This window comes from Scophthalmus maximus, chromosome 8 (genome assembly GCF_022379125.1).
Source record: "Scophthalmus maximus strain ysfricsl-2021 chromosome 8, ASM2237912v1, whole genome shotgun sequence".
NCBI lineage: Eukaryota > Metazoa > Chordata > Actinopteri > Pleuronectiformes > Scophthalmidae > Scophthalmus > Scophthalmus maximus.
Genome location: NC_061522.1, coordinates 3,252,982 through 3,274,563, shown reverse-complemented (window position 1 = coordinate 3,274,563; position 21,582 = coordinate 3,252,982). Strand labels below are relative to the sequence as shown.

Here is a 21,582-nt window from a genome sequence, read left to right as displayed (position 1 = left end):
ATTCTGGAACCGTTTTGTTTCAACAGCCGTGTTCAACACGACGTAGCAAACATGGCGACTCGCACGGAGGTCGGGTCCACCTCATGTCACTATAGTTAACTCACTCAGAGTTGACGAGAAAACATTGGTTCTTAGTTGCAGGTGATTATACATATATGAACACATAGTCGTGGACAATATATTACATTTCTGTGAATAAGTTCTTCTAAATATTACACACTGTGGCTTTAAGTCGCCTTTTGGCAAATTTGTGATTTGTAATATTAGGCAACACAAACAAAAATCCCTATTTCTTCAGAACAATAAACCTTGGGCTAAACAACAGAGTTGTGTGCTTCACTTGCAAGCACACACCGTGCGGCGGGAAATGCTCGTTGGCAACGGCGGAGGGAAAATCCATCCTGTTTATTCCATCCAGCACATTCCAAATAATGACAAAAGGTCACACTTGGTCATCTTCCTGCACAGGAAAACAGAAACGAAGGTGGAAATGCCCCTTAGCTTTTCTCATGAAAGTCTGTGCAATTCCCCCCCCCCCCCCCCCCCCCCCCCCCCCCCGGCATTCCTCGGAATAAGTAACAATACGTTTTTTGGAGAGAAAAAAAGCAGCTGCTAATTCGGCAACTCTATCAACAATTCCTTGTAAGCTTCTTCTGAACACGGAAAGCGAAATTTGCTCGTTGGCGATGACCTGAACGTGAAGGTTGCCTTTGAAGACGTTTTGATTGGACAGGGGAAAACATTGATGGATAAAGGTTCTGATTGTTTTCCCGGACTTTTAGAAATCTATTCCAAGCGCTGATCAAGTCCTCGATTATCCCAGATAATTGACCAAACGGAGCTTCAAAGGGGGACTGGCTGATCAGCGCGCCGCTCCTTGTCGATGGGAGACGGCGATATGGGATGTGTGCCTCTTTTCATTTCGAGTGGGAAAACATCGAGGGGGCTCCCCGAGGATGTTTTCATAAATGCCAGGGGCCAGGAAGACGTTGGGCGCAGTCTGGGCCCATTTGAACAGAATTCAACAGAATTCGATTGCCACGGACGCGTCCTTCCCCTCCTCCTCCCCCCTCCTCCCCCCTCCTCATATGCTTCAGTCGATGATGTTATTTCCCTCACGCCCAGTTGCTTGTTTTCAGAAGCTGCCCTGACACTTCCAGTGTCACGGCGAGCGGCCGCGCGATTGCTGTGTTTCGGCTACACACTTGTATAGAGGCGCTGCGGGTCAGGAAGGGTGATAATAGCCACGGACGCGTCGGACTCCGACCCACATTTTAACCATCTAAATTTAAGTCCCTTCACCAGACTCGGAGCCATGAAATATTTAGTGAATGTGACCTAGAATAAATGGAGCGGAGCCGGCGGAGGCGTTGCAGCGTCTCTATTCTGAAACCTGTTCTGAAACGTTTAGCGTGAAAAGGCTTAACGTCACTTAATGTTGCTAAAGCAGTGAGCAATAATCGCCAAATGTCTCTCCGATATGCTTCGTCATAAACACGTACACCTGTCGGAAAAAAAGACTATGATCGTGGACATGATCTTACATGAAGCACATTGGGTCTCGTGAAGTCCTTTCCCTTATAATGGGCTTCTATTGGGAAACCGCTTAATGTAAGACCACGTCCTTAATTATAGGATTTGGGGTTTGATAGATTTTTTGACTTGGTATGAGTGTTTATGACGAAGCATATCTGAGAGAAATTTGGTCATAATCGATCGCTGCTTTGGCACCTTAAAGCTACAGTGTGTAATTTTTTGTAATTCGCTGGCGGCATCTGGTGGTAAAGTTGCAAACCGCAACCAACCGAGCGACGACAGGGGACACTTTATGGTGGCGCACCGCTAACGCGAATGCGACGTACTCTGGACACGTTTGGTGCAACAACCGTATTCAACACGACGTAGCAAACATGGCGACTCGCGCGGAGGTCGGGTCCACCTCATGGAACTATATTTAACTCATTCAGAGTTGACGAAAAAACATTGGTTATGTATATAACATATGTGTTATATATGAACACATCGTTATGGACAATATATTCAATTTCTGTGAATAAGATTCTCTAAATATTACACACTGTAGCTTTAATGTAAGATAACGTCCATAATTATAGGATTTCATGTTAGAATTTGTTTTTGGACTGGTATAAGCGATGGAGACATATCTGAGAGAAATTTGGTCATAACTGATGGCTGCTTTTGCACATTAAATCACATTAAGCGTTTTAGAACGCCCCTCCTAAATCCTCACATCAGTTTGCTAACTCAATACAGTAAAGGCAGCATGTGAACTGTTTTGCTGATATAATATTTAGCATGTTTTAAATATGTTTTATAATATATGATATGATAATGGGACATTTTAAAGGCATTAAAATGTCATATTGAATATGAGAAAGAGCTTAAGTTCCCCTCAGTGGGAGTTTATCTTACCAATTATCATCCTTCTGATGCTGAGTCAGATGTACAATATTTTTAACGGAAGTTATGAATAATAACTTTAAACACACTGTGCTTTGTATTCACGTAGAGCTTATTAGCCGGCCCGGGTGACCTTCCGCGTGGACCAGACGCTTAAATGAAAGTTATCATGTGTAAATAATCAGCATTGCATAATGTTAGAGTTGTGCAATGTGCACACCTGCAGCACAGTGTGTACGCTCAGTGGAGGACTGGGGGATTCACCATGCGCTGCTGCTTTTCCACCTTCGATAAGGAATCACCGGTGATGACTCAGACAGTCTGACAGTGTGTGAGGGTGTGTGTGTACGTCTGTTAGTCACAGTGTGTGTGTGCGTGCGTGTGTGTGTGTGTGTGTGAGTGTGTGAGTGTGTACGTCTTGAGAGATTTCACTGTTTCTTACCCTCCTTGTCTCTCCCTGTGTGTGTGCCCCTTCTGTCCCCTTTTACCCACCTCCCCCATCATACCCTCAGTCAAACGCAAACACAACACACACACACACACACACACACACACGCACAACACACACAAACACACACAAACACTTTCCCCTTTGTGGTGTGAAGTCACTGGGTTGGAATGCGATCAAAAATAGTGAGACTGAGTTGTGCGTGTGTGTGCGTGTGTGCGTGTGTGTGTGTGTGTGCGTGTGTGTGCGTGTGTGTGCCCATGATGTCAGCTGTTTGTTTATGTAATGCGGTTGTGTCTGGGGCACCAGCGTGGTAGATAAGCAGCAGGGTGGGCGTCTTCTTTGTGTGTGTGTGTGTGTGTGTGTGTGTGTTCGTGTGTGTGTGTGTGTCGTGAAGCGAACAGAGGGGGAACATGACAGACATGAAGGAGTTCATAACAAAATGCTCAGTTGAAAGTGGCTGAAACGGCCTCGGGAGCGATGATGAGCTCGTCGACTCTATAGACTCTTCATTGTCGAGCAGCTGATAATGGAGATCCCCCCCCCCCCTCACCCCCCTCACCCCCCTCACCCCCTCACCCCAGCCAGAGGAAACTGCTGCATAATGATAACAGACCCGGAGACAATGGGTTCAACGGAGCGTAAATACACATGTTCGTGCACAATACACAAGACACATGTTGTGCCGGCGCAGCCCGCGGGGTCAGGGGCCGCCGCCTGCGCCGCTGATAGTCTTCTTCTGGAATTATTTATCAAATACGGCACAATTCCGGACATACCAGCCGCATTTCTGAGGAAGGAGAAGAAGGAGGGAAAAAAAGACCTGTTGGAATAAAGAACTACCCCTCCCTCCCTCTCTCTCTCTCTCCTTCGCCTCCCTCCTCCTGTTTGCACCTCGTCTGCCCAGTGATAAGGTCAGATTGAGTTTATTTTTGGGCCACTTGAAACAGGGCAAAGAGGACAAAAGCTCCGAGGGTTTCCCCTTAAAAGCATTTCTTCGCCTTTTCGACTTTTAGCGAGGCGGCTTTCGTTTCCCTCCCCCGGTGTGTGACGAACAGAGCCAACTCAAAACCTGGCCCCCGTGTCTTTTCTGAGGAGGTTTCACCTCGTCTGGCCGCATTCGTCGACCTGCTCCTGGTGCTGCAGCTTCCCTTCTTCACTGGGTCAAAATCACATTGAAACGTTTTGAATACGGTGCATTTTTGGAAATCGGTTCATCATTGGTCTCCTTAAAAGTGTGAATTTCTCAAGTGCAAATAACTCTTAGTGTCCACGATGCTCTGTCATTAAGTCAGTATGCATGTTTATTAGCTATAATACAGAGAAATATGATTATCTTGCTATGAATCCTACCCTATTGTTCAGTGTTGATTCAACAGCAGTTGAAATGGGGCGACACAATAATAAAAAAACACATGTCAGGTAGAATATACTGTTTTAGTTGACTGTTTTGGTTTAAATTGGTCTTCCTATTGAATACAGTCGAGTGTATATCTTATATGCTGCATCAATGCATGCAACTGAAGAGCCTGTCACTGTAAGCAGCCATAGGCAGGTTAATATTGCATTGATGCAGGTGTGTAGTGGATAATGTGACGAGGTGAACTTGGGTACTTATATTTGTGGTCAGGTGGCTCCACCTTGTGTCAGAAGACCCGAACAGCAGCCGAGCAGAGTGCAGGTGTACTGTGTTCCGCCACTAGAGGGCGGTCCTACGTTTCCTCACTGTCTGATCCTGGGACCGGAAACAGTTTCAGTGTGAGTGTACTGTACAGCATCATTCCTATGGACGTGTACCAGAAAAAAATGAAAAAGATATATATATATATATATTAGAGACCAGGACAGTGTATTTTTTATAATTATATATAAACTGTATAAAACAATGTAATTTTGGTTTTTATAGTAAAAGAAAATCCAATCAGCTGAATATATTATCAATAAAATCCCATTTCTTTTGTGCCTGTATTTTTTAGTGAATTTCCCCGAGCGGGATGAATAAAGTTGTCTATTCTATTCTATTCTATATACATTTTCATACTTTATTCTAAACAAAACTAAAGGCTACTTAAATCAAAGACGACTCAAATTAAAAGTATTACCTGTGAGTATCCAAAGGTTGTTTGAAACGTAAGACAAAAAACAAAAAATCATTATACTTCAGTGGAATTGTCAAATTCACAGCAGCAGGGAGGAAGTAAAAAAAAAAAAGTGGCACACTTTTAAAATGTTTATGAACAATAATATTTCTTGAGAACAGATACGAATACACGTGCGATCCGAAAGCGATTATTAGTATAAGAGGGAGGCAGCAGGATACAGAATTATTTAAATACTTGACATGAGCCTAGGTCTAATGGGAAATATTTTTGAGGAGACTTTTATTTTCCTAACCAGTACCGGAAGTCGCTCTCTCTTCCTTCTGCTAGCTTGACCCTGCTACCGTCAACATTAGCAGCGGTGGTGGAAGCAGCGCTGTCACAACAAGCGTCTGTGTCCGTCTCTGTCTCGGCTTCTTCATCCCACAGTCGCGATGTCAACACGGCTCCACGTTTCAACTTGTGTAAATATTACCATCAGTAAATAAGTCGCTGTTTTGTTTTTTTTTTCTGGGTTTTTTTCACTTCGTCGGAGAAGTTCGTGTGAACGACCGAAGAGGAGATTGTTCGTCCCGGTCCGAGACATTCGACGGTTTGTTCGGCCAGGCGAACTGCGACGGGACTCGCAACGTCACCGGGTAAGTCACGGACAGGGGGTCAAATTCGTGTTTTTAATAATATTCACTGTTAATTATATGTATATATAGTATGTAATTTTTATTCTTAAGACTTTTCGTCCAGTCTTGTCCGGTGTGCATCAGTGCTGCGTTCCATTATCCAGTGACTTGAGATTTAATCTACAAGCTACAAGATACAAATTTTTCAATTATTCGTCCGTTCACCATGAAATCTGTGTCGATCTATGTACAACTTTTATAGTTTGAACAAATTGTTTTATAAAACAATACCAACACACCTGTGGCTGATAGCCACTCCCCCCCATTAGTTGCTTTCCCCACGCCATATGCCACCTGCTGGGCAAAGAAGGAACTACAACCACTATAAGGCTGCGTTCCATTACACCTCGGAACACAGGATCTCTGAACCCCGGAAGTCGGGGGTGTGATTTAGTTTTTCCCGTCCTGGGGGCGTTCCAGTTGCAATTTCCGACTCGGAGGTCGTAGTTCCGAGATTATACTGGAGCAATAACCCCAACTACCGAGCTCGGAGCTACGAGTTCAGGCTAACACAGGCTAACACATTATACTTCGGGGCTCGGAACTTGGGGTCGTCGTTCCATTATAATCTCGGAACTCAGAATTACCGACCTCCGAGTTGGAACTTTTGCAATTGGTACGCCCCCTTATCGGAATATTGACTTCACCACCCCGACTGAGTATAATGGAACGCAGCATTCGGTGTCCTGTATTCTCTGGAATCACCAGCAGAGGGCGACTCACTGGTTGTTTCTATAGAAGTCTATGTGAAAATGACTCTCACTTCTCACTTGAATCATAACGTCAGTTAACATTTTTCCTGAGGAGTTTACTGTTCAATCTCTGGTTTCAAGTCTTCTTCAATGCAGCATGATGTTTATTTAGTACATTTTGGTCCCATGTTGAGTCAAATAGGCGATAAAGCCTGATTTTCAAAGGGGTGTGAATACAGCGTGATTGACAGCTGGGCCTAAATATTTTGATTGTATTATTTTACCTCTTTAATGTTTTTAATATTTAACTTTTTTTAAAGTTAGCTTCACGCTAACGCTCACTCACAGTCCTCTGGCAGGTCAGAACATCGTAATATTGTTGCCCTTCATTTTCCGTGTGTTTGTGTGTGTCAAAGTGACAACAAGGGTCATTTTTCCTGGTGGAAAAAAAAACATATCATGCTTCCATCCCAAATAGGTATCAGCTGAAAGTTATTGCAATTGAGTTTATTCTAATCTGGAGTTATTTTGATGTGCGTGTTTGGCTCTTCTTCAAAGGTTTTGAAAACGAATATTAAATCTCTCACAAAATGAAATTAGAAAGAGATTAGAATTTGTCATCTGCTTGTTGTTATGTGTTCAAGCTTTTACATTTTTTTGTGTGTGGAAGATATTGTTCCAGAATAATAAAAAAAATGGAAAAAAGAAATGGAAAGAGGGACTTGAGAATGTAAAGCAATGTTGATACAAACGGATCTCATTAGGAGGCTGCTCAGATTAAATGAGTGGTAGTTAGTGTGTGTTTTTTCTTCTCTTCCACTTTAGGCGTTGGGCTAATTTGTGAACACACACACAGATGATTCACCGGCTCCGAATGTCTGAGTCATGTTACACTGGCACTGTGCTAAAGTTAGCCACAGAATCAAACCGTTTGCCAGTTCGTTGTGGTCTGATTGATTCTCAGGATTCCTTTCTTTGCCCTCTCTCTCTCTCTCTCTCTCTCCCTCCCTCTGTTTTCTTTTTTCTTTTCCCTCCAGCCTCTCATTCCTGCACTTTTTCTCTTCCTCTTTTACTGCATTTTTTGAAAAACCCAAACCCCCTTAGTGGCTCTTTAACCCTCAACAGCGTTTTACATACTTTCCCTCCTGCACACACACACACACACACACACACACACACACACACACACACACACAAACACATTCCTCTGTTTCATCCCGTCTCCCCTTTGTCATTTCATCCCTTTGTCCACCATTCAGTCTGCCATCTTTGTTGTGCGTTCTCTACCTTTCTGTCTCTAGGTATCTCTCTCTCTCTCTCTCTCTCATTACCTCTCTTATCCTCCCTTGTCATGTGCCCAGCCCCACCCGGCCCGTCCCGGCTCGGCCCCACCCGTCCTGAGCAAACACCACCTCTATACGATCGTGTTGAGCTACATCCACGTTACTACCGTTTCGTTTTTTGAAACGCACCACTGCTGCTACCTTTTTACGCCTGCCGTCCACTCTGCTCCGGAGTTTGTGAAGTGCTGCTCGCCCTTGTTTTAGTTTGAAATCTCCAGGGCTGCCTTGTGAGACGTTTCCTGGTTGGTTCTTATCAGTCACGACTCGACTACAAGCTGTGAAAGCTTTAAGTCTTAAGTTCCACCTCGTTTTCGCTCCAAGGAAAGGAATCCCCTGCTCTTCTTACTTTTCTCTGTTGTTGTTTCTCATTCGCGATATTTTCTGTAACTAAGCAACCAACTCCCGAGAAGCCAATCTGCTTCCTGTTTACACCTGAATGCTAAGACGTTCCGTTTTAAAGTGTAAACATAGTAGAAGTATGGCTGTAGCCTCAAGGCCGCTGCTAGCGGGCTCTTATTTTTTTTTATGAAATCGGAACCTGACATATTTGCTATTTGAACTGTTTGTTGGACAAAAAATATGACTTATTATTAAGACGTCAGCTTGGAATCAAAACTGTGGTTTGCATTTTTAGAATAATTTGCAATGCTTTATAGACCAGAAACTGACAAATGAATTCATCACGGAAATAATCGATAGTTACGCATACTGTATGCATTTGTGTGTGCATCAGTTGTTTTTAGGGCCAGTTTAAAATATACACCGCCATTGCATTCAACCTGCATTGAGCAACGCTCATACGCTCAAAAGAATGTCACTTTTATTTGTTCATACATAAATCTATTACCCGTAAATCCTGTTCAGTTGCAGCCTCAAGTGTTGCTTCTTGTAAGTCACTTCCTGTTGGCAGTTCGCTGACAATACTCTCAATACTTGGTTGGTAAGTAAGTGTTTGCCGAAAAGTCACATGATTTTAGAGGATTGAATGAGCAGCTTTTGTCTCTTTTTGCACATGATTCCCAAAGGACCTGAAGCCGGTTTCCTTGGTAATGTTCCTGTCTCGCGGAGATTTGGTCTATTCATGCCTTGGTCCTACCTCGGGGGACAGGAGGAGAGGTTTCTTAGCCGTCCTTGGAATTAAAAACCTCCTAACATTTAAATTCAAAGGCTTCTACATGAATGAACCCATTCCCAGACTTGATACAGCTTTTCCAAATTCATGAATTTGCATTTGTAGGGTGTAATTCGTTTTTTTTTAGGTCAAGTAGATTGGAGGATTAGTCAGAAATAAAAGAGCTGTGGAAGAATGTGCAGTGTGATCACATTTCTACAGTATTTCAGTGGGATTAATTCTCACTGAGAAAATGTCTTTGTGCATGCGTGTCCTCTGCTGGACGACAGTGGGGGTTGTTATGTTCAGCATGTCGAGGAGGGTAGAAGTGCTGCGCTACAGCTTGCTCGGAAGACGCCGTTTTAAAGTGGAAGCGAGGATTTGAGAGAATTAAAGTGCATACTGCTCCCTTCTCTGCAGGTCTTAGCTAAAGCCTCTCGACGTGCCACGAAGAAAGAAATGTGACTGTGACTGTGCACAAGAGAGGCACTTGTGTGCTCAGTAACTGTAGCTACATCTGTCGATGCTGTGGAGTCGGAATAAACGTGACCTTTCGTTGCTGTTTGTTTGCACAGGTTTTATCCTCAGTTTTTTGAAATTCCAACTTTAAAGCCCCCAGTGTGTAATTTTTATAATTTTCTGGCGGGATCTGGTGGTAAAGTTGCAAACCACAACCAACTGAGCGACCGACTGGGGACACTTTATGGTGGCGCACCGCTGATTCCATTTCCAGTTTCCGGCAGCGTCTGAAAATTCAACGCGAATGCGACGTATTGTGGAGCGTTTTGTGCAACAACCGTATTCAACACGACGTAGAAACATGGAGACTCACACGGAGGTCGGGTCCACCTCATGTTACTATATTTAACTCATTCAGAATTGACAAATAACATGGTGATTATACATACATGAACACATAGTTATGGACAATGTGTTCAATTTCTGTGGATAAGTTCTTCTAAATATGACACCCTGTGGCTTTAAGATGTGAGTGTTGCGTCTGGTAGCAGTGATGAATATCACTATCCACCCGTATCTGTAGCCACGTCCTCTTTATTGAATCCCTGCTAATTAAACTTGCTAATGAAATTAAAGGAACTAAACGCTAATGAGCTTCTTAATGTCGGCTGCCTGTGGCGTCACGTAGTGTCTCAAGCATTTAAGCTAAATGTTTAAAAAATGAGGCGAATAAGCAAATTTGAAAACGTAAGAAACTATATACATGAACCGCCTCGTGATTGGATAGACATGAAAAGACAGAGTTGAAGTGCGGAAACAGCTGAAATATATAACGCTGTGTTGAAGCCAGATTATAAATAAAAGAATGAAATGTTTGTTGCGGGTTAGATGGCGGAGAGCAGAACAGTTGTGGCACGTATTTGACGTACAGTAGTCATCTTATTATTCTTACGTTTTTGGAAAAGTCCACCTGGGGCTTTGTCTCGTTTTCCGTGCCTGCTTTACAGAGAGAGTGTGTTAGTCAGCGACACCCCCATCCGACCTCAGGCGGTTTGAACAGATCAGATTTGGTACAGATTGACCACTTTGTGCTCTGTGTTATGGAAACGGAGGCATCACTGACACGGATTCAGCTGCTGCAGAAATGTCAGTGTGTGGCGCCGCGTTGTTTTTCTTTACAGTAAACAGAGGAGGCCTGTCTGGTCGTCAGGCCTTATCTAACAGTGGTTGTCATGGCAGCGCCGGTCGGCTGCCTTTAGGTGCGTTGTTGCCTTTACTTCCTGTCAGTGGGATCGCCAGTGTTTTTTTTAATGTTCAGGCCCCAAATGTTTTTTGTGAGCCATAAAAAAATCCTCCTCATTTTTAGCGGAGGGGAGATTAAATTACAGAACAAGACAAGAGCATTTAACGCAGTGATGCTGAGTATATGTATTGAAGGAGGCCACATCTGAGCCTTTACACCCTTTTAGGGGAGTGGAGGTTTCTACGTGGGCACATGTGCTGTCACGCCGACTTCCTGTCTCTATCTCTTGGGTGCAAAAACGACCACAGCTTCCCGTTCTGTCGTCCTCTTCTGCCGCTCTTTTCAGCAGCGTGAGTTAGTTGGTAGTTCAAACCTTCACCTGCTCAATTTCGTCCAAGACGGCAAGTCTTTTTATATCATTTTTTTTTCTTGGGAAGGCCGCAGGATATTCCGTAAAGTTAAAAGACTGGAATCGCAGAGCAAAATCCAAAGGTTGGTGGGGGTTTTTTCTCCGTCGCGCCGAGGCGACTAGATGCAGACTCAAGCAGGAGTGGTTGTCGTGGACAGGTTAACTCCCCGCGCGGTGAATAGACGAGTCACTTCTCCACCTGCAGGTCAGATAAGAGGGGAAACGTGTAGATAGATAAGTATGTGAGAAGCCGGAGACTGACGGTTGACTCGGAGCAAGCACTTGTTTACTGTAATTTCAGGCTTTATTGGAATTTTATGTGCTGTTGTTTCCCCAAAACGATGCACAAAAAACAAACGGGGATCAACGTGAAACATCACCACCACGGGCAGTTAATCTTGTGCTGATTACCCCGAGAGCGGTAAAGAACAACATCGGTGGCCAATCGGATCGCTCGGCTTAAGATGCCTGAGTTGCATAGTACTTTGTGATGGCTGCAGCATTTCTGGAAGTTGAACAGGCGGATACTTTTTCCGACAAACTCCAAATGCCGAAGCCGATGAAAGCAGGTCGTTGTCTCTGCTCTCGTCGTCGTCCTCGTCGTCCTCGTCGTCTACGTCGTCCACATCACCCACTGTTGTTAACTGTCGTACTTCCTCAGGGTTAATGTTCACCTGAAGTATGCAGGTTCAGTTCAGGTATGAAGCGTGTGTGTGTGTGTGTGTGTGTGTGTGTGTGTGTGTGTGTGTGTGTGTGTGTGTGTGTGTGTGTGTGTGTGTGTGTGTGTGTGTGTGTGTGTGTGTGTGTGTGTGTGTGTGTGTGTGTGTGTGTGTGTGTGTGTGTGTGTGTGTGTGTGTGTGTGTGTGTGTGTGTGTGTGTGTGTGTGTGTGTGTGACACTGCACTGGAATGTTCTGAATGTGTCATCGCATGCTAACGGCCTGTATTCTTTAAGTTTGTGTCTACACACTCTTTTGCATTTAATAAAAAAATATTTTTATGCTCTGTAGATGTCAGCGAGTGTTCGAGCGGCACAGCGGCTCCAGTAGATTAGCCTGGATTACAGGCGGCTGAGATTAACCAAGAGAGCATCTGTCAGAGGTTTACAGTTAAAACTATCGGCAGGGATAGTTTATATATCGCGATATCTTAAAATCTCCTCGAAAGCACTTCATAAATGCACAATTTAACCCTTTGATGCAGACTATCACACCAGTGTGATGATTCTAGTCGTCCCTGCGACCTGTGTCCGTATTAAAACATTCTTTCATCTTAATTATATTCATTAATGGTTCCCATTGGGGACAATTTTAAACTTCAAAGCAAATCTTATGCCTGGTGCCTGACAATTTGCAGTCGCGGTATTCGCAATATAGTCATTTAATACATCTCGTGTGCAACAAGCCGCGATACATAAAATATATTCGCGATACCGCCCAGCCCTAGTTTAAACTAATATACGACTTTACTGTAACTAATGCAACTTGAAGTCGTAATCTCCCTGCAGCTGCCGCTGATTCTGCTATTTGTGGTCAAATGAAGTCTACCAAGCCACGAGGCGTTTCAGGAGCTTCATTGTTTTCTGTCGGGGAGAGGAGCTCCCTCTACCGCCGAGTCGCTGACTTTGGGCTTGTTCACTTTGCTGACCTTTTACATACACGCCAAAAAAAACCCCTGATATAACACTCCAGAGGAAAGGGAAAAACTGCAAAAGCATAGTATTTTCTCCTTTAAAATAACAGTCCGTTTGTATCTCGTCGAAATAGTTGAAGTTCTCTATTGTGTTTTTTTAAAGGAAAGATCGATTGTGGCTCAAATCACTTTGTCAGCTATTGATTGAATATCATGTTGTTTTTCTCTCAGTGTGTTTGTCATGAACAGTGGGGCAGCGTGAGAAGTGTGATCCCTTATTGTTTTTCTCTCTGCGTCTTGCAGTCATGTCTCGTAGGAGCTCGCGCCTCATGTCCGGTGGCTACTACCACTCGGATGAAGAGTCCGACTCGAGTAGCGTGACAAACATATCCTACCGTGAAATCCCTGTCAAGTACGTAGCTCTGTGTGTTTTTGTGTGTTTGCGTTGGATTTGCAAACTGTAATGTAAAGAAATCTATTTTCTTTTTTATCTAAAGTGCTTTCCGTGTGTGTGTGTGTGTGCGTGTGTGTGTTATTCTTGTCCATTTTCTTAAGGGTTTTCAAGAAGAAGGCAGGGACCCGGAAGCCCAGCTCCCGCACGTCCAGCAGAGCCAATAGTAATGCTAGTTCACCCGTCCAACAGTCACCTGTCCCTGCAGGCCAGTTTGATGGTAAAAAAGTTTCATACCACTTCTCATTTTCCTAAGAATAATAATGAGATAAAAATGTCCTGTCAAAACAAAAGTAGTAATAATAGCAAGAGCTAAACCTGGTTTGGGACAAAGTGTTTCTGGGAATATTATATTATTATGTTGTTATTTGGTAGTAGGGGTCGACTAGGGCTGCAACTCACGATTATTTCCCTAATCAATTAATCTGTAGAGAATTTTCTCGATAAATCGATTGGTTGTTTGGTCCATAAAATGGTGAAAAATGTCCATTGTGTTTCCCAAAACTCCAAGATGATGTTTTGTTTTGTCCACACACCAAATATATTCAGTTTACTGTCACAGAGGAGCAAAGAAACCCGAAGATATTCAAATTTAAGAAGCTGAAATCAGAGAATTTTGACTTTTTTTTTTCTTAAAAACTACTTGAACCGATTAATCGATTATCAAAACAGTTGGCGATTCATTTAGTAGTCGATTACAAATCGATTAACTGTCGCAGCTCTTGGGTCGACCGATATGGCTTTTTCCGGGCCGATAACGATTATTACTAATCTTAGAGACCAATAACCGATATCAGCATTATTATGGCATATTAATGGATCAATCCCCCTTTCACAGATTAAAGAAAGTCATAACAGAGTTGTGCTTTACATCCAAACCCATTCATCACCCATTCATTTACCGATTGTGTCCAGTTCAACCAAAGATGTTTACAGTAATGTTGTAAGAGGCTTGAAGGGGTCAAAGATCAAGCCCTGGAAAAACAAACTCATATTTGTTGAACATGTTTTGTATAGTTCTTTTCATCCATCCAGTTAACCTGTGACTTTGGAAACAGCTGGTTAAAATATTTTCAAACCTGTGTGTGTAAAAAACACATTTATTCATAGCTGACATTTTGTCCTCGTCTCCTTGGGCCTCTCAGGCCGGAGTCCTTCCCCCGCGAGCGGCCACACTCAGCCCACCATGAGGACGGAACCCTTTGCCTTCACCACGGCCACCCCTCGGCCTGCCCTGACCCCGTCCTCCACCCGGAGTCGGACGCCCACGCGCTGCCCCTCCGTGCCTCCGGAGAAGAGCCCTCTACCCGGGCACCACGGCCCCAGCAGGCCAGGTTTGCACCCGAGGCCCGGCCACAAGGAGCCGCTGAGTCGGAGCGGAGTGGACAGCTCGGGGTACTCGTCCTCCGAGGGCCCTTACAGGAAGCCCACCGGCAGAACGAGTGACGATCCCAGCCCTGGATACAGAAGCAGAATCAGCAGTGCCTTCTTTAGTCTGATGGGTGAGAACTGAAGTCTAATCTATGTGTGTGTGTGTGTGTGTGTGTGTCAATCTAAATGTTTCTGACATAATAATCTCATTATTTCACGTCGTCTTTCGCAGACTCCGCCTCGTTGATGGCCGTCGCAGCACAGTCAAAAATAATGCATCTGAAAGCTTTAGGTATGTTGTTGGTGTCTGCCTTGGTGTGATATGCGATGTGAACGGCGAGCTCACGCTCGTGCCTGGTCACATGTTCACATACATGCAGTAGCTCTGTGTTTCACACAATCATTGCACAAGTCTCGGCTGCAGCTTATCAAAATCCCTGCAAATGTACTCTTTTTTGTTCCTTTTCCCATTTTCAGCCAACACTTCACTCAGCAGTCGCGTGAAGAAGGCTTGTGGTCTGTCTATCCTCCTCCTCCTCCTTGTTCTCCTATGTAAGTGACATAAACGTTTAATAAGATTCAAGCTTGCGTCTGGTAAGATTTCACATTTAGGAGACAACTCATCCTCCCCTTGGACACGTCGAGTGTCTGATTTCACGCGAATGTAATTGAATGAGTTTCACGTGTCGGGGCCTTTTGATCTCGGAAGGACGATGCATTCAGGGGACGTTTACCGTGTCTTCTGGGTGCTGTTCCTAAGGCACCGTGCCTCCTGTTTTTCTCCAGGTATTTGGTTCCTCCTTCCCTTGTTGACCTCCTTCGTCTCCCACATGAGGGTCGCAAAGACCCCGTCACTGACAAAGCCCGAGAGTCGACCAGTCGTCCCTGCCACTTCTCCTCCTCCTCCTCCTCAACCCAACACCATGCATCATTCACCTGTGGTGGTAGGGCTCGACCGCAGGTCACTCATTGTGTGTGTGTCTGCAATTTCAACTCTTGCTGTTTTCACGGAAAATGTCCGCAGAATTGCGTCCGGACATTCTCCGGAGTTTGCCGTTTACATATGACAAAGCAGGAGATTGTCCAGAGTCGGGCGCGTTCACAACAGCAGGAACATTTCCGGAACATTCTGTGACGTCTGGGTAGAGCCTGCAGGAAACGTTTTCAAGAAATTTTAATTGGGGGCTGGCAGGAAAAGTTATGGAGAACGTCTGTGCATATTGGTCTTCTGGCATCTTCCCCCTCCAGAGTAGTTCAGGACAATGTCCGGACTTCAGTGCATGTCTGAAAAATCCTTAGAGTTTCTTTGGGACAAACTATTCATTTGGGTAATTGTTGGCATGCAAATGTTGTGATTACATCAGTGTTGTCAAAGAGTTTCCTTTTGTCCCACCAGGATCCGGCCGTCGTCTCTGCTGCGGTAGAAGCGAAGATGCAGCATCTTTCGGTAGGAAGCAGAGCATCAGCACTTCTGCGAGTGAATCTGTGCAAATCTGAAAATGTAGTTCTAGCGTTTCCAACTTCATCAAAACTGTGGGGGTTGAACGATGGAGGGTTTGCGGCCTGTCGCTTGCAGCTCCTGGCGCTCCATCACTCACTGCAATATTTCTAACAGATTTTTTTGTAGACTCTTTTTTTGAAAAGTTAATAAATCAATAGTTGGTTTGCATTAGCAGCAAATTTGAAAATCCTCAAGATTACCTACTTTAATATAACAAAGAAAAAAAGGGTGATGGAGGTTAACGTTTTGATATATGTGTCATCTGTTTGTGTATTTGCAGGCAGAGCTGCTGCTGAAGCAGGAAATGCTTTACTCCCAGGTGAGAGAATCTGTCTTGTGTGTCCGTCTGTCGATCCCTGTTGTCTTCTCTCATTCATTTACTCTTGCATTAAGCAAACTTGCACTGTGGTTGGTGCAGTCTTACCAGCAAGTGAAAGAAAATTAAATATGAACTACAGTGATATCTACTGGTGGTGATGGAGAACTGCAGAACAAGCTGGTATATTTACTAAAGCACAAAGGTGCACACTTATGCCAGTACTGAACCATTCTGCAACCTGTTGTTACAACAAAAAATACAATTCTTTTCTTTGTCAATTTGAAAAACGGATAAAGAAATCATATCAGAATCACCACTACTGAAGTACTGAAGGTCCTTGGTTCAACTGAAGGTACATCTGTCCATTCTACCCTGACACTACCACGTCTTTCTCTCCCAGATGAAGGAGCGAATAAAGCTGGACATGCAGGGTATCAAATCTAGTCTAGAGGTCGTGGACTTGGACAGTCGGCTGCGTCTGGAGCAGGAGATCGCCGGGCTGGGCAGGCAGATGGTGGAATATCAGACGGACAGCCGATCGGCCGCAGCCAGCCTCAGCTCCAGGATCCGAGCTGTGGAGGCCGAGAACGCTGAGGTGAAAACAGACAGCCTATCTGCTGCTGCCAGCCTCAGCTCCAGGATCCGAGCTGTGGAGGCCGAGAACGCTGAGGTGAAGACGGACAGCCGTTCTGCTGCTGCCAGCCTCATCTCCAGGATCCACGCTGTGGAGGCTGAGAATGCTAAGGTAACAGTGCTGGTAGAGATGTTCGGACTGCTGAGAGGTTGTTCTTGTTAACTTCTAACCATGGTGTGTCTGCCTCTTTCTTGTAGCTGTCCCAGCAGTTGGTATCCATCCAGCTGATTCCTCCTCCAGCCCCCTGTCCTGAGACCAGCACTGCCCCGGTCCACAACCATCTAACCCCAGAGCTCCAACAGGCCATGGAGAAGTGGCTAACCGACCGCATCAAGGTAGATGGAGAGATACTATTTACCGACTCTAGTTAAGACTTCTGAATGATGTGCTTATATATACGATGGGATTGACAATTAATACTTATGTTATTTGCTGTGTGTGAATGTGTACCAGGAGCGGGATGTACTCAAAGGAAGCGGTGCAGATTTTGGACGTCCCATGGCGGACAAAATGGCTGACTTTGCCCTGGAGACTCAAGGTCAGAAACATCTCACGTCACTGTCACGTGGCTTTAGTTTGTTACACTGATTCACAGGTTTGATCGTCTTAGTTCTCAGTTCCATCAGCTCAGTGTACAACCGCCACTTTCATTAGTTGTGAAGCACATCAAAATAGCGGAAAGCATTAAGAGTAGTAGTTACTTTGTCCCTTGGTTAATCTTCGAAATTATAATTACTTTGTGTGTCTGTGTGCAGGTGCCAGTGTGATCAGTACCAGGTGTTCGGAGACGTATCATATCCGTTCAGCATGTGTGACCCTTTTTGGCTTCCCCCTCTGGTATCCATCTGAAAGCCCACGCACTGTCATTCAGGTAAAATCAATCATCACCTCCCTTATTGTTTTCTTTCTTTAGTTCTGTTGGGTCGGGTGCCGTTCACATTTGAACCGATTTGGTACCGCTACAGATACTGAACACTCGGTACCCAAGGGTTCCTTTTCTCGGTACGTTGGCTAGTAAAAGTCAACTTTAAGCACATCTGTGAAAAAAAGCTAGTTATCTCCAACAGTGATTTAATGCAACTAGCTAACTAATTATACCTGAAGATGGTTAAACTTCCTGCAGGTATGCTAACGTAAGCCTGCGGCTAGGTAAGGCGTGTTGCCCTTTCCAGATGCTGTCACGATCTCGTATCCGCCGGACTACTGACGAGGCGTCTTCACTTTCTGTCTCCTTGGGTTTTCTAACTTTCAAGATTTCAAATCATTATCCAATTAGCAGGTAAAGATTATTCCAAGCGTCTGCTCCCTCCCTCCCTCCCTCCCAGGGTTACCCAGTGCTGCTCCCAGGGAAATGTTGGGCGTTCAACGGTGTCCAGGGAACTCTCGTCATCTCCCTCTCCCACCCTGTAAGGATAACTCATGTGACGCTGGACCACCTGCCGCGGTACAACTCCCCCACCGGCCGAATCGACTCCGCACCCAAAGACTTTGAAGTCTATGTGAGTACTTCCCATGCTGTTAGTTGTCATCCATTATATGAGGCACTGTTGAAGTCCTGTCACTCACCGTGATTAATTATCCAATTCTGATTTTGAATAGTCGGCACTCTGACGCTGTCATTTCTCCCCCCCCAGGGAACGAAGAGCGACACACAAGAAGGAACACTGCTGGGAACGTTCACCTACAATGAGAACGGCGAGTCGACGCAGACGTTTCAGCTGCCTGTAAGTTCAAACCAGCAGATCTAAATATTCTAAAGACAGCGTGATATTTACAGAAGAAAGAACATGACCTACCTACTTGGCCAAAACCTAGAAAATGGTTCGGCCATGTGCAGGGGTGTAGCACCAAATTCTGGGCCCTATACATGAGCAGTCTCTGTGAAGCCCCCCGCAGCAATGATGCTGATTGATTTATGATATATACTGTGTGTGTGTTCTAATAGTAACTAGCTAACTCCTACTGTATTCAGGTAGTAAAAGTTACAGTTAGCTAGCTAGCTAGCAATAGCAGCTGTGTAGATCTCAGCTTGGTAGCTGCTAGCTAGCAGCTCCAGGCTTTCCATGGAATTGAGGACACAGTTGAAAACGACTACTTTCAGAATGCACTAAAGTTGACCTCTTTTTTCTTCTATCTCTTCCTCCTTCTATCCTTTTCTTTTGTCCTGTGCCGCCTGAACCACCCTCACGCAGAACCCGAGTGATGAGGTTTACAGATTTGTGGAGTTGCACGTCCTCAGCAACTGGGGTCACGTCGAGTACACGTGTCTTTACCGCTTCCGTGTGCACGGAAAGATCGCCACCACGTGAGATCCTCCCGACCACAACGTTATGGATCAGTTAAACATATCAGAAAGGACATTTTGAATTTTACCCTTTTTTTTTTTAAAGGAACAATCCATGCTGATGCTACTGAAAAAAATGACTAATGGCACTCCAGCAGGTTTCGCCGTGTTTTGAACTGCTTCATGTTAAAGTGACTGAGATCATAGGATTTTTGGTTTTTAACGCACACGGTGAAGTTCACACTTGCTACCGACTTTACTGACCCACACTTCCACAGATGGTCCGAGGATTTGAACCATCACCACCTCAAGGCTCCCCACCACAAAACATAAGCAATGAATGATTGATGATTTAATGACGTCCATTGTTGGGCACTCATTATTGATGAAACTGCCATTTATTATTTATTTTTTAATTCATTGATGAACCCCTTCAGTCTATCAAGTGTCAAAAAAAGTAGACATGCCCTTTTTAAAATTTCCTGTTTCCCAAGGTGATATTTTTCGAATGTTATGTCCAACCAACAGTTGGAGACCCAAAGATCTGTACATAAAGTATTATGAGAAGCTTGAACTGTCAACTTTGATAATTAGAATAGAAGCCTATTCTTTTTTTCTTATTTTTGCTGCAGCTCTAATGTCAATATTTTGCATTTTTGCAATAACAAGATCTGATTCGTGAAGTTCTCAATGAAGCGAGTAAGTCAAGTTTTATCTGAACTTCCTGAAGCAGCAATTTCGCCATTTTTTACAGTACGTGACATTATTAATAATAATAATATATTGGATTTATAAAGCGCTTTTCAAGTACCCAAAGCGCTGGAGTTTTGGTTTTCGCTGATGCTGTGACTGAACATCCTGTTGTCAACAGTAGGAGTTGGACACACGGCAGAAGTGAATGTTCTTTAATCAGTATTTGTTGGGGTTTTTTGTAAGTTAAATTTAATTTAATATTCCTTGCGAAAGGTAACATATGCAGCTCTGTAATTGAGTTTCATCTCAGTGATTTCTTAATGGTACTTCAATACTTGAAAACCTCCTTTTTTCTAACCTCTTTGAAAGGCGTCATCATGTTGACTCTGTGATGTCTGTGTTTCCTTGTAATTAAAAACTTTTAATGATCTTACGGAACCACGAAAGAAAGATGTTATTTATTAGGGAAAATTAGAATATTTCTGCGTTATGTCTGCTCTGTAGGATTGGCTTGGTAAGCATTGTAATTATTTTCCAACATGCGAGACATACCCTCGTTGATACAAACAGGGTGGACAAAATAATAGAAACACCTGTTATTATAACTTAATCCAATTCAACTGCATCAGAGAGGACATCCTCCAAAATCCAAATCAGTTGAATCAATAACTTTCTGAAACAGTTTATAACTGTCCATCACTCCATTATCTATACCACTTTATCCTTAATGGGTCGCGGGGGATCGGTGAGGATAAAATCCTTAATATTCTTTACTTTTTTTGAGTGGGACAACAACATTGACATAATTTGTGCTGGTAACACGAATGAATAATTGTAAGTAATTGCATTTTCTGCTTATACTGGTGATTGTAACTCATAAGAGGATTCTAGAGATTTTATGTTTTTATGATTCCCTAAAACATCGTCTAACCATCAAGTGTGATCATGAATTGTGATTTGGAGCACTTACAAATCTGTGGGTGGAAGCACTGATATTTAATACACTGAATTTAATTTGGATTTAACTTTTGATCGTTCCAAATGTGTGTTATTTAACAGTGTTTCCTCGATTTCAGGAAAAAAAGTTGAAGCATTTATTTTCGTATTTGAAAGCTGTTGAACAGCCTGTACTGCCGTCATGCTGGTAGCTTTTTCCTGAACACACAATACAGAAAATATAATGTTTGTGTGTAAAGCCACATGAGTAACACAGAGAATAAAGCTCCATACACATCTGATGATATATGTTAATAATTGATCTGTTAATAATTGATCTGTTTGTTTTTTAAATACAATGAATAATTGCTCTTTCGATTGAACGATATAATTTGCCAGCCTGACGTGTTCTCCAGAGTATTTGACTGTCAACGCCTATTTGTAAGCCAAACTGGGATGTTTGTCTGATTAAGTAAATAAAAAACATTGTAATATATTTATTTTTTTTGTTAATGCATTTCTTGTTTTATGAGTCGTATTTTCCAATGTGGACTGCTGAAAGCATGCTTAGATGTCCAGGAGCTTGTTCTGGACCTACAATCAGTGTTGATTATTTTGCTTGATTTTATTTTGAGTCCTTGACTAAATTATATCACAGAAATCAAAACATACAAGATGCATAACAAATTCAGTAATTTCAGGTTTGCAAACAAGTATATACAGACATGCAGTAACTACCCTACATTTCTGTCTCTTTAAAGTTTTAGCAGATTTATATACAATGGCACCCAGGAGAGCGCATAACTTCAACAAGGCTGAACAATCCTACACATGACTGTCCAATTCTTAAAGTTGAAATAT

The 21,582-nt window shown here is 43.6% G+C and overlaps 1 protein-coding gene across 3 annotated transcripts; it reads left to right on the top strand.

The window, feature by feature from the left end:
- Positions 1 to 5,311: 5,311 nt before the first annotated feature.
- LOC118312669 (SUN domain-containing protein 2) lies at positions 5,312 to 21,217 on the top strand. 3 transcript variants are annotated; one of them, XM_035637464.2, is made up of 16 exons: positions 5,312 to 5,606; positions 12,836 to 12,944; positions 13,088 to 13,203; positions 14,129 to 14,485; positions 14,587 to 14,646; positions 14,832 to 14,906; positions 15,141 to 15,298; positions 15,751 to 15,801; positions 16,136 to 16,174; positions 16,575 to 16,919; positions 17,006 to 17,143; positions 17,262 to 17,346; positions 17,564 to 17,679; positions 18,134 to 18,307; positions 18,443 to 18,532; positions 19,001 to 21,217. In XM_035637464.2, the coding sequence occupies exons 2-16, from the start codon at positions 12,838 to 12,840 to the stop codon at positions 19,115 to 19,117; spliced, it is 2,028 nt and encodes a 675-aa protein (XP_035493357.2). In that variant the 5' UTR covers positions 5,312 to 5,606; positions 12,836 to 12,837; the 3' UTR covers positions 19,118 to 21,217. The 3 variants fall into 3 exon arrangements, with proteins under 3 accessions (XP_035493357.2, XP_035493358.2, XP_035493356.2); XM_035637463.2 differs by lacking the exon at positions 5,312 to 5,606 and adding an exon at positions 10,776 to 10,985; XM_035637465.2 differs by lacking the exon at positions 12,836 to 12,944.
- The last annotated feature ends 365 nt before the right edge of the window (positions 21,218 to 21,582 follow it).